At 42.8% G+C, this 13,687-nt stretch overlaps 1 protein-coding gene across 1 annotated transcript in view; it reads right to left on the reverse strand.

Moving 5' to 3' along the window:
- Positions 1-13,687, reverse strand: part of TMTC1 (transmembrane O-mannosyltransferase targeting cadherins 1) — a 150,054-nt gene that overhangs the window by 54,969 nt on the left and 81,398 nt on the right. The window contains exon 9 of the mRNA XM_052789800.1: positions 10,842-10,963. Within this exon, the coding sequence (XP_052645760.1) occupies positions 10,842-10,963 (122 nt within the window). The remainder of the gene's footprint in view (positions 1-10,841; positions 10,964-13,687) is intronic.

Here is a 13,687-nt window from a genome sequence, read left to right on the forward strand (position 1 = left end):
CAAATCCAGACCCCTCCTCCAGTTCCGGTGGTCTGCTCTAAAAAAAACAAGAAAGTGTCTGCACCAACGTATTAAGCATCTGTCAAAAAACCATAATTATATTATTATTGTTTCCTAGTCCCAAAAAAGCATAATCCCTCATACCGTACAACACACTTGTTTCACACTAGACTCAACAGTCCCAGTACAGAAATTAGCTTTAGAACAGAGACCATGAAGTGTTCAATCAGTAAAGCACCAAGCTCACTAAGACAGAGTTGCTGCAGCAGCAACAAGCCCCAACAGTCCCTGGACCTGGAGAGCACCCCCACCCAGTGCTTCACCCACGACGTGCAAGTTCATCCCATTTCCCTTGATCCCGACCTCACCAGGCTTCAGATAAGCTGTTTGAAGCTGCCCTAAGTTTTAGCAAGTCAGCAGCAGCCCAAGCAGTGGTACCCTGGTGGGAAGAGCCCATACAAGTGAGACTGCACTTATCTGACTAAAGTAACTTGCCAGGTGACTCTAAGACATTTCCTATGTCGTTAACTCTGCCATGGCCCTGCCATCACCTACAAACACACAGAACATTTCAAATACATTAGGTTTTCTTCTCAGAGTGCCAGGGGACTCGACTCCATATCAAACGTTAGCACTGGCTCGCCAGGAAATCAGATTTTACTCACACGCATTTAGAGAAAAAAAATGAAAATGTCTCAAAAGCACTTTTCATTAAAGACTCATTTGCCACTTGAAAAAATTACTCTAAATACTACATACCAGACATCTCCATAGCCATGTGCATATGTATGGAAGCTGCAGGGTTGTGGGTTTGGGGTTTGTTTAGGTTTTTTTGTTAATTCTAGCATTTCCTAGGGAGGGGACCATTTCTCCTGAAGGACTTTTCTCTTGGCATTGTCATCCCCTGTCATGCAAGCACTTTTCTAAAACACTTTGTAGCCAAAACAAAACAATGGGAAACAAGTAAAATCCCCAACCCACTGTTATCTTTTTAAGTCCATTTTCCACTGGATTACTGTAAAACTGCTAAGCTTTTTTTTTTCTTCTGTAGGATAAGCAACAGCCTGCTGCAGCAACTGTTCCCCACTGTGACACATCCATGCCAACTCAGTCCCTGGGGTCAGATGCAAAGCAGGACCTAAGGAACAGCCCAACAGGTTAACATGGTAATAGTTTTCCCGTGGGCTCGCAATGAGCACACTTATTATGGGAGAATCTGTGGCTTCAGAAATTCAGTGATGCTGCAGGAGAGATCAGCACATGGACCAGCAGGCCGACAGTTTCACGATTCCGCGCGTTTCAGACTCCTGCAGTACTAAAGTGTTACCTTAGGCACGTCCTGAATTGCAGAGAGGGCAGGGCTGCGCTCAGCAGGCAAACCCTCAGCACCGTTGCCATGTGTTTCTGGCATATCGCATGCAGGGAGCTGTGCAATGACAGATTTTTGTCTATAATTTCTATGGTTTGTTAATATTGTTCCACCTGCAAGGAAGTGAAGCGAGAGGAGGCACAAGCAGATGCGTATGAGGTGGCACACAGACCCCGTTTCCCATGGTGCGCTACGTGCATTGCCCGATTAAAACAAGAGCCAAAACAGCAGATACCTAATATTTACAAACACTTCTTGGGTAATTAGATCACAAATTCAACCTTTTCTTTTCTTCGCCCAAGGCGAAGCTGTTACTGATGACGCTTACACACAGCTCCTCTTTCCCTCTAGGGATCAGGATTCTCGTGTTTTAGGACAAGTTAGGAACAGGTTCACTGCATTTGGTTCTTGGCGATGGCATCTAATCAAAGACACATGTGGTTAGTGCCATGGCACAAGATTGTCAGGATGTTCTGCTACAGCAATCTGCCCGCATCAGAAACTGTCTTACCTCCTCCAGAAACTGCCTGGAGACCTACTGCTGCAGAAAGCTCCTGAAAACCGAGGTGTGTTTTAGTCACGCATCTTGCTGCATTTTCCAAGTTGTGACTTTGCACAGTGCAGGTTTCCACTCCACAGAGAAGCGCGTGGGCAGAGCAGGCTGAGCGCTGCAGTACAGAGGCACCGTGCAAGAGGGAACCAGCCCAGGCACCAGCACTGCAGCCCCAGCCTTTTCTAACTCACCCAGGTAGGGCTGTAAGCTCAGGAGTTAAAAAGGGTGGGAGAAACTGTGCAGAAAAGATGCCCTTCCTCACACTTTTTAATGATTATTTTGGGGATGTCAAATCTTGTGAAGTAGTTGGGTTTTTTTTTTAAAAACTGATTTAATCTCAACTACACGCATGTAAACTTGGAGTAAATCCACCGATTTCATTAAAGCAGTTACTCCAGATTTCAGAGCTCAGCCTAGATAAGAATCCAGATGCATACATACATACATATCAGTTAGGAAAAGAGTTGCCTATAAGCAGCCTGTCAAAGCTTGGAAGAAATACTGCCCTGTTCAGGGGCTGCTAATGCAACAAAAGGGATTATCTCCAAACTATACTGAGACCAGAAAATGCACTTGGCTTTGACATTTCACCCCGGAGGCTCTTTCTGGGCTGCAAACCTCCTTCTTGATTTCCAGCACTTATTTAAGATGACTCCCTTTCCTTCCATAAAAACTAACCCTCACTTTCAAGCTGCTCTGAAGCAAGTTTAACCCTTGCGTGCATGACGTAAACTAAGTGCATACGCTGCTGCCCTTCAGAAAGCAGGGAGCACAGCCTTGGGAAAGACAAGTATCTGCTGCCAGGTCGAAAAGCTAAACACAAGCATTTGATTCTCTTGGTTTTATAGTTCCTCACAAACTTCCTAGCCCCAGTCCCACACATAAGTTACCTGGCATGACATACTTTTCATGCTCCCAGTCCAAGCCGCTCCAGCTCTGCAGCCTGAGCTGAGGAAACACATTGAGAGGAAAAGCCAAAGTCAGCTGAAATGCAGCTTGCAGGCAGGGCTGTTGCTGCAGGGGAAAAAGGCAGTTCATCCCTGTTAAACTCATCGGCTTTGCTCACACTTCTCTAACAGGGAGTAATTGATTGCAAAAAGCACACTTGACATGCCATGTGGGCTGATCCTGCCTCACTATGCAGCAGTCAGATGTGGGAGCGCTGGCAAAAACAAGCATGGCTAGGGTGGCTCTTCCTGCCCCAGAAAGTAGTCTCAGGCACAGAGCTCCAGCGATGAGCAGTGCTGGCAGGGTAGCAAAGATGCTGTTTTATGAAAAATCTCAGGTTTTCCAAAGCTGGAGCTGTTTTGGGCAAGGATAAAATCTAGACCTTTAAAAAATGTTTTCATCTGGAAAAATAGTGTATTTGTATGTCCATGTTAGTTTGCACCTGGGTCACCCAGAACAGCCAGAATTGCAGAAGTCATGGCACTCCCTGCGACCTAGATCACCCGGATTCAAACTGTTGCGCCAGGTCAGGCTGAGAGCTGGCGATGCACTGAACAAGTGCACTTGCAGGGCTCTGAGTCTGGGCTCCCCAAAATTATCCAGCCATCAATGCCCAAGTGCTGATCTGGAATAACCACACTCCACTGGTCCAAATGTATCCCAGAAATTTTGAGAAGTTTACTTTGTACTGCCAAGCTTACTGCTAGATCAAGATTTTCTCTCACAGGTGGTACAAGGCTAGCCTAAATTCAGCAAGTTACAGGCTGGCTAATTTGACAGGAGTGCAAGCGTGGGCCTAGGGCCTAGATCAGGTCTGGATCAAACTGCCACCACCGAGTGATCCAGCAGGGTGCAGATCCAGCACTAACAATCCTGGAAAAATGCTGGTGTGTGGCAGATGGACCTTGATGTCCCAACTCTCAGATAAATGTCCCCCCACAAAGAGGCAATTCTGGGCCACATCCATATCCAACTGTCCATTTCTGTTGTCCATGTCCTTTTGACCACAAACTCCATCTGGGGTTGGAGAAGTCTTTTGTTTCCAACTTTTTTATCTAGAGTTTCATTGTAGCCAGCACACCTTGGCAAAAAGTTTTGGGTTAACTAAAATGTCGTATTTTCCATGGGAAAATGCTGTATCAAAACTTTCTCAACCAGTCAGGACTATGAGGGAAAAACCTGTTGGAACAGCCACGTTTTTGGACTAAACGTCCAAAGGCAAGGAGGATGCGGGATGTGTCTCTGTCACACGTGGACAGCCAGCAGCATTCACTATGCATCTCCGCTTCTTCACTGGTACTGAGTTGTGGGGACAAAGAGAAAAGCGTTGTTTAAATTGCCTATCTCCCAGTAATGATGACATGAAATTAATATCTTTTTTTTTCTTGGTTTCTAGAGGTTTTAAAAGACATCAGGACCACTATCAAGGTATAATATTTAGCATACAAAATAAATCCCATTGGAAAAAAAAAAGCCTCACAGCTCAGAAATATCAGTGTGAGAACCAAGTAACTGGCAGCGTACCTAACTTACTACTGAATCTGCTGAATAAAATGTCAAATTTTCACCAGAATTAAGAGGCCTTTTCCTGGAATAAGGTCTGCAAGTCATAATACAAAGACATAGAGAACTATAAACACTGGCAGAATACATCTAATTTGGAAAAGTACCTTATGAGTTAGTGTTATACTTTGTCCTTGGCTCTAAATTAAAAGCTATGCAGGCCTATATTAAAGACACTTAGACATGACCGGCTAAGTCATCAAAATGATTTACCTCCACTAGCAATGTGGTCCTCTAGTCAGAACATGATGTAATTAGAGAAAATGCAGGAACTCTTATTTTCCTTATTAGAGAGAAAATATGGACTAGAAACGAATTATTTCACTAACCTTTGAATGGCTGTTTAACATTTGGACACATTTTCCTTCCCTTCCTTCCAGTAAGTCACGTGGTAAACAAACCTGCTTCATTAGACTGTTTGAGTCCAAGATTTCACTTGCAACAGATTCCTATCTGATATATTTACAGGTAATACAGAAACTTTTCAGGCTTTTGATTACATATAGTAATCAAGCATTATGGAAAGAAAACATTTTATAAATGAAAAATCCAATATAATTCCATGGGGATTCCACAGAAGTTTCCCTAAATCTTATAAACTTTACTGGGGAAGGGTCTGTATGCTACAGTTGTAATTAAAATACTGTAATAAATTCTGGAATTCTATAGCAGGGATATAATTTCCCATTCAATTCCATCGCAAGTCTCCAAAAACTTCATGTAAGAAACTGTTTTCAATTAAATTTCACAAGGCATCTTCTTAAGGCCACCATATTCCCTTGTAAATAAGAATTCTTCTTTTAATCAACATGACCAAGTAGATTATTTCCACAAGACGACATTAACTTAATTTATTACTATTTTTTAAAAGCAATATCTTTACATATCTGTATTATTTTCAAGAGCAGAATAAATGCATTTGAAGGTTTTCCCTTAACCTAATATATCACAACTAAACCAAAAATCTTTCCAGTATAGCCATTAATGCTCGTACTCCACACAAATTTAGCTTTTTCCTGAATCAATTGTACGTGGCCAAAACGCAACATCTTTCTCAAAAGCATGTTTTAAATTTAGTTAAAATAACGCAAGACTGCAGTCTAGACCAAACGTGCCATGAGCTAATCTTTTTCAGCTTTGCAGAATCATTTCAGCTTTTATTCCTACGTCTTTACTGCCTTTTGCCAAAATATATGCCACTAGCATCTCAGCATTTCTTGCCTGCATTAACAGAGGATGGCTGATTTGATTTCTCCTTAAAGTGTTTAATAGGGATGGGCAAGCTTAAGTTTGGATACGCATCTGAAAGGTAGCTGCTTGTAGCATTTAGCCTTTCTACAAGCAGTTATTTCTCATTAATTAAGGAGAACTCTCTCTGCCCCCTTCCAAAGAGCAGAGTGGAGTTATTACCCCTATCTAACAGATGGGGAAGCAGAACCAGAGTTGCTTGCCTCAGCCAAGGTCCCAACCTCCTCGTCTCCAGCCATGAGCCGTTTTGCAGACCGCCGCTCAAATCCACGCCCTGGAGCAGGGACAGGCACCCCTCACGGTAAAAAGGGACCAGGCTGGGGCTGGGGTCTGGCCCACTGCCATCACACAGTGCCCTCCCAGTCCTCTTCCAGTGCCCTCAGGTCCACGGCTGAGCTACAGGGAATGTAATCCAGTTCAGTCCTTCTGAACTTCAGCTGCTCCATGGCCCTCACAAGAACAGCAGCAATAGAGTAAGGCATTGAAATCATGTTTGTTTTAAGTAAATGGAACAGGTATAACTTGGATTCCATATCCAAATCCCAAATGAATTGTGGATTTAACTTGAAAGCAAGCAAAAAAGCTTAATTATGTTGCTGAACTGAGATCCGGGAGCAGATAAACTGGCTCCACGGAGTCAATGGGACTTTCACTGCCGACTTTGCTGGGGTCAAGGTTTGACCAATTGGAAGAGAAGCTTCACAATACAGGATCTGATCTAATCCTGAAGGAATTCTGAAAGGTAAACAGGAATTCAGCTCCTCGTGAACTTGTAGCTTCAAATAATGTTAAAGAAAGGGGTGGCAAAGAAAACTGAAAATATACCACCACCCCATTACACAACTGGTCTTTAAGAAAAAGAAGATAACGTGGAGAGCATAACATGCTCCCAGAAAAAAGCAGCACTAGTAATTCCCATCCTCAGGTGGCTGCCTTGTAAGCAAGGGAACTTCTGCTCAGGGATATTCAGGTTCATAAAAATTACAGATGATTCCACTACCTACCGGGCTCTTCTGGTTTTTTTTTCCCCAATTACAAAACTTAATAATGTATAGAATTACATTAATTGGAACGAACATATTAGCACAAAGAATCAAAAACATGCTCTATGCAAAGGCAAAAATTCATATAGTCCCTGCTTTGCTATGGCACAGGGAAAGCTTTAACATGATGTGTTAAGTTCCTGAAAAATACAAGCGCACTTTTTCCTGGATACTGGCTCTTTTGCAGATTTTGAGATAGATGCTGAAGCAAATGCCTTCTTGTATATAGCAGTGATCTCATCTTCTAGTATTGACAATTAGGGCTGCAACAGCAACTCTTGATATAGTGAGGCGCTGGTAAAAGGAAAAAAAAAAAAAAAAAAAAAAAGACAGTAACTGTGCTGGGAAAGAGTAACTGTGCGCTCTGCAACCCACTCACTGCAATATCCACCAGGAATGAGTTGACATAAAAATGATGCAGGTACCACTGGACTGCCTATTGCTTTCAGCAAATTAGAAATAAGCCATGTAGCAATGTTTTGGTTGATTTATTGGTTCATATGAGGTTGTGAAAACAGCTTAAGTTGACCAGCTACAATACAGCAGCCCAGCCAAGAGCCACTGCTATCAGGGTAGCAATGAAAGATGAGGAAAACGTAGAAATTGCTCTGGTAGGAAAGGTCCGATCCCATGAGGTGAGAGCAACCCCAGCTCTGCTGGTAGGTCAGTAGGGCAGGCAGCTCCTGGACGGCCCAAGAGTTTGCATTGCCTCTCCAGTTTCTGCATGATGAAAGGCAACACAAAGGAAGAGCTAGTGCTCCTGTTTAAGTACAGATAAATTGCTCACAGCTCAGAATAACTGGATGCACATAGTCGTTCTGGATTTTCAAACAATTAGGCTGTCTGTGGTGTTCTGACAGCATCAGCAAATACGCAGTAAGCATAATTAGATCCACATTTTGAAGAGGCAAAAACCCACAGTGGTTTAAGTCTTTCACTGATCCAGCTATTTATTGTGATGCCTCTTTGGAAAACTGTGACCTATAGAGTTGTATTCTGTCCACCACTCCCAAGATACGTATTTCACACCCCTAGCCCTCCTGAAAACAAGGTTTCCCCCCTAAGCATTAGAAACCAACAAAATTAAAATTAAAAGTTGAAAGACAATAAATTGTTTTCCTATTACATTTTTCAGGCTAAAGTAATACTATTATTAAAAATTCCTGATTTAAACAAATAAGTGTAACCCTCAAATGAAAGCTAAATACAAGATATATTTGCTCCAAATATTTCTGTTTTGCTAAAGCCAATTAAAGAAAACATTCAACCATTTTGACGTATCTTATATCCCTCTCCCACAAGGCATGGCTGCAGACAGAAGAGGAATTATTCCAAATGCCCAACAGTCCCCAGAAGGCAAGGCCCAACCATATAATTAGACATCCAGCAAAAGGTTTATTCCTTGTTCCTTTCTATTTACAACACCTTTTACATAAATCCTTGGGTCCTTACTTAACTTTTATTGAAAAGAAAATGCTTGACATTTTGTCCAGGTAACTACTGAGCAACACTGAATTAGGACTTCAGGCTGTGACACACATACGCAACTGTCACATCCATAAATATTAATAAAAGGCTATTACTTGAAACAGAGGTAGAAAAGCACCTTCCAGCATAAGCCCAAAACCATAGATCACCAAGTTCTCTCCATCTGATTGAGGACTTCTGTCTAAATAAAGCTGAATGACCACCTCTGCCTTGCTAACTGAGTTTTAGAGAAGGAATGGTGAAGGATAGGAAAAGCCCCTTTCAAGATGTAACACAAGAAAACTGCTAAAGGCTGAGAACACGAGCCCTTCCTAAAGCCATTGTTATTAAACTGCCACGCTCCCAAGGGAAAAGAAAAAAAACAACAAAACCCCCTACACGTTATTTTTGTTCTGCCACAGTCATGAATGTTCGCAGAAGTCCCCCTCACCACTCATGTCATTTTGTACCCGGAAGATGTAAGAGAGCTTGTTTCTTGGTAACTCGGAGCCAAGAGCTCAGCTCTCTCCAGATCCTCTGGCTGGAAACTGCCCACCTCTCCTACAAATTGCCAGGGTTTGCCTTCTCTTTTCATGCCAGCTGCCTGCCAGCCTGCAGTAAGAGCAAAAACCAAATATTGCAAAGCAGGACATGAGTGATCTGAGCGAAGTATGAGATCCAGGGATTCCGATACAGACTTACTCCAGAGAAATCATTTAACCCTTCTGCCTCAGTCTTCCTGCCTAAAAAAAAGCAGCAACTATCAATTACCTACTTTGTAGGTCATATACTTGCAAAGCCCTCAGGGAGATGAAAAGCATTATACAAACTATATGCACACATGTTAACGCTGATTAATTTTCTCTGTGCAAACATATTCTTTTTTCTTCTTCATTGCCCCTCCTCTCATTATATCAGCAATCTCATCTGGAGGAGGACAAGGAACTGCTGACGGCTGAAGTATTTTCTGCAGTTGTTCTTTTGAGATTCAGAAATGCAACCACTCAACACAGCCCTGTGTTCAGCTGACTGTTTCCTTAATAGCTTTGTGCTTTCATGTGTTTCCTCATTTTCTGTTACATGAATTTAAAGCAATCTGACTTCCAAGTTAATTTGAAATGATGCAAGATCCATTAGTTGAGGGTATCGTTGGCAAAATAACTCCGAGGGACAACTTTCTATATTTTCAGGTATGCTCTCAGCAAACAAAACCAGGGCTAGTGATGTGAATAAAGTCAGCAGGATTTGACCGAAAAAGCAAGTCAGTATACAGCCAAGCACAGAGATATAGCCTAACTGTGCAAGAAGCTTGTAATAAATGCAACAGCTCAGACACAGCCTGAGTTTTACACCAATGAGCAGCCCTTTTGTGACAGTGCTTATACAAATGACAATCAGAATATGCATACAGCTTTGCAAAAGACCACCAATAAGCGTCTTCTTAGGATTTTTGCATCCACGTTTTCTAAGGAATAGAATTTAAACATTTTGTGGAATAAAACTATTGTTTCAGTTATCACAAAGTAATCCAGAGTGCAATTGAGGACTTGTGCTTTGCCAACAGCTCCACAATGGCAGCTCCCATTAGAGATAACAGATGCTGGACCCTCTGCGTCCGAGGGTAGAATTGGGCTGACTTGCAGCATCCAAGAACAACCATTTATGCTCATGGCTGGAACAAACTGCACTGGCACAGGTTGCCCAGAGAGGTTGTGGAGTCTCCCTCCTTGGGGATACTCAAAAGCTGTCTGTAAATGGTCCCAGGCAACTGGTTGTAGGTAGCCCTGCTTGAGCAGGGGGTTTGGACCAGCTGACATCCAGAGGTCCTTTCCAACCTCAACCATCCTGTGATTCTGTGAAATGGGCAATGGTCTGGTGCATCTTGGATGAATGTCCTCTGACTGCCACTGCTGCCTCTGGTCTGGATACTGTGGAGGTGTCAGAAGTAACACCTCAAAGTTGTCCTTGAGTAAACGCAATCGGAAGAACCCAGACTGAAGTGACAATTTAGAGGCTGGAAGCTGAGGGAAATCCCACGGCAGAGGCTGAGGGATGGAGAAGTGGCTGAATTTTCTTCATCCTCTACAACAGCTGCAAATCCTCCACTCTTAGATGTGTATGCAGTCAATAGCTTACAGGCAGGGGGTCATGCGCATACTCCACAACTGAAGCCAGCAGCCTTTTAAGACAGCAATAGTCACCTTTGTTTTTACTGACCACCTAATGTGGTGGGAAAGCTGAGCAATACGACAATAAAAATATCACAGGTTAACTTTTCAGATGCTGTCCTTAAGGTAAACACATTGGACAATTTAAGCTGATAATGCTACCAAGAAAAAGAGTCTTGGGAGGACAATTCTCAAGAAACAACACCTCATCTCTGTATTGAGCTGTTTCAAGCACACCAAAAAATCTGTGTTAAAAAAAAAAAAAAAGGAATGATTTTGGGTAGCTTTGCTCCTGCCAAGCAATCTGCTCTCAACCAACTATAAAATCTCTCATGCTATCACGCCAAAACTCAAAGGCAGAGAACACACTGACTAGCAATATAATGTTTGAAGTATTGTAAAAGGGAATCGCTTCGATTATGCCTGCTTTTAGAAAATGGGATGGTGGTCTCATTAGAAAGGAATTCAATTGCAATAGTTACCTCGGCATGTAAAGGACTCGCTCTGCCACCACAAATCCCACCCTGAAGAAGAGGTTGCTGGCTGGGATGAATGGGAAAACCAGGAACAACAAGCCAACCAAAACTTCTTTGTGTTCCAGTTTCTGCAATAACACAAAATTAAACAAATATCAACTAAAAAATTCCAATTTAATTCACTACTAACTTTCCCCTTTCCTTTTGAGACTCTTATTCATAAAAGAAGCAACTTAGATTAATGTTTGATATGTTTTGCATTTAAAAGAAATCATTCCAAGACACTGTTCTTCCATATTTATGCACTGTTTGTGCTTCTGATACGCCCAGAAAACACTAACCACAGTGTGTATTATTACCCTTGGTATCTTTCCCAAGGTCAGCTCTATTGTATGCAGCTCTCTTGAGATGGCATAGGTAGTACTTAAAAATATATCCCATATTGGTAATACGCAAGTATAGAACAGTGTGATTGTATACATTAGCATGTCTACCACAGTGTGGCTGTATGTAAATACACAAACGCATATCACATACACACAGACTGCTGTGTTCAATCCTAAAAGTTTATAACTGAGAAAAAGCTGTTCAATCAGTCACATTTTGTGTAAAGAAAACTAGCCCCAAATGGCACATTAATGCAGTTATATTATCCCTTTTGAGACAATATCTAAACTTGAAATGATACTTTTGCACGAGGTCTCCATACTCATACAGAGTTGGAAATTTGAGACATGCTATATGTTAAAATTAATGTCTTTCACTTGAGCTCAGTTAACGCCCTTCACTTGAGCTCACTTTAATGTTGGCTCGCTCTTTGAGGAGAAATGGAATTGCCACATGCAATTCAAAGCAACTGTGATCTGCGCGGCCGACACAAGCATCTCGGGATGTTGTCAGCAGCAGCAGTCGCTGTTCCTGCCACAGGGAGACCCAAGCCTCCTCAGGCAAGTTGAGTTTCAGATTTAGCTCCACCCCAAGAGGGTGAATCAGCTCGTGCTTTCTGTTGATGATCTCAAAGAATGATGTCAGGCTAACAGAAGCGTAGCATCAGGCCTGTTAAATCACCCAGGCGGACATCTGTGCTTTCCTGCCCTACGATACTGCTGCCTCATCAGCCGCTGCAGCGCCCTTCTGCAGCCATTGGGAGAAGCTTTGTCACGCTTAGAAACAGATGTAATCAGAATCACTTAATGGTTGTAGCACTTTCTAATTGTCGGGGGCAATTTCTCAGCTCTGGAGAGCAAATTGACTTTCTTTACTAGAGGGATCTAAATTTAGAAACGTTGAACAAGATTTTTGAATAGAGGAACAGAGCCCGATCAATGATGTGGGGCCAAGCAGTACAACCTGTCTTGCTTTTGCACAGCTACGGACTGCAACACCAATTACCACTGGCCTTGTCAATGGCCGAAATTCCAAAGTTCCAGTATTAAAATATATCCATCCTATTCTGTGGGAAAGACAATGAACATCCTCTATGGGTACCAAATGCAAGGGTACACGTCAGGAGGCTCTGATGTCACTTTAGAGGAGCTGAACCACAGGAACACAAAAAAGTGCACTGGCTTCCCCTGGCTCAAAGAGGAAACACGAGGCAGAGAGGGGAGCAGAATTCACATCTCCAGATTTCTTTATCAATATCTGCTTTAAACAGGACCACAGTTACATGCTTCTATTATCCACTTTTTCAGTGTCTTGGACTCACAGTTACTAGTGCCTTCTTGCAGTCACAACAGCACCTAAAATATATTATTCCCAGAGCTGAAGCTGACACCAATCCATAAAGCTGATGAGCAGAGGTGCCTGGTAATGGTCATTTTGGCTTGTAATTACAATAGAAAATTGAATAGAAAAAAAGAAAAGGATTAAAAATGATTTCTCAACTCTGAATGCAAATTATCAGTCCTAGCTCAACTCCAACTTGCCTCCCACCCAGCTCTGGACATATACCCCCTTGCCTTCCTGCCATTTGTTACTCTCCTCCCTTCCCACCTTGTCTGGCCTAATTATGGTGCCCATTTGTTGCCACCACTCCATCCCAGGGGTTTAACAACAAAGACCCGGAGGCACAAGAAGCTATGTTGGGCCAAAGGCAGTGCACTGCTAATGCATAAAATGTTCTCTATTCCTAAGATATGCTCTTGCTTTCAAATGAACCAGCTATTAAATATTTCTCCAGTTGTTGTTCATTAAATCAATAATTGGGAAAGCAACCTCTAGTTAACATCTCTAGGAAGGACATGGTGTTATTCAAGGCTGCAGCACTGCAGATAAGCAAAGGAAACCGAATGCTGGAGAAAGACAAATAAAACCTGTACATCAAATGGGAAAGAGGAAAATGTGGGAATTAGCTTGGCTGAAGGAGAAAATGGTATTGTGCACCCTTTCTCCCTCCACAACAAGTCACAGCTCTAGACTAATGCCATCAAGGGCTGCCAGCTCAGTCCCTTGGGCAGGGCTCAGAGACAGGAGCCCAGCACTCACAGAGCAGCAGAGCCCTCCATAGTGCTACTTATTTCTGAAACAAGAAACATCTGGCAGTCGGCAGAGCCCTTTTTAAAGCATTTGGTTCAGGCAGAGGCTTTTCTGAAGAGCTGGTCCTTGAAGGCCAGGCTTTGGCTGATTTTGTGCTACGCGTGGTCCTGCCTGCAAGCCAGCAGGTCAAACTGCAGAGCTCGTGCTGCGGTCACTCCAGAGCTCACTTTGGGTTTCTCTCCTCTACCCAGCCATTAACTTTTCCAAAATTTGTACAGGCATTTCGTGTATTTAACACCTTGGCCCTGCAGCTGGGTCCTGCCCAGGAGAAGAGGCTGGGGAGAGCCCCTGGGCGGGAAGAGCAGGTGGGGTTG

The sequence above is a fragment of the Harpia harpyja genome, chromosome 6 (genome assembly GCF_026419915.1).
Source record: "Harpia harpyja isolate bHarHar1 chromosome 6, bHarHar1 primary haplotype, whole genome shotgun sequence".
Classification (NCBI taxonomy): domain Eukaryota; kingdom Metazoa; phylum Chordata; class Aves; order Accipitriformes; family Accipitridae; genus Harpia; species Harpia harpyja.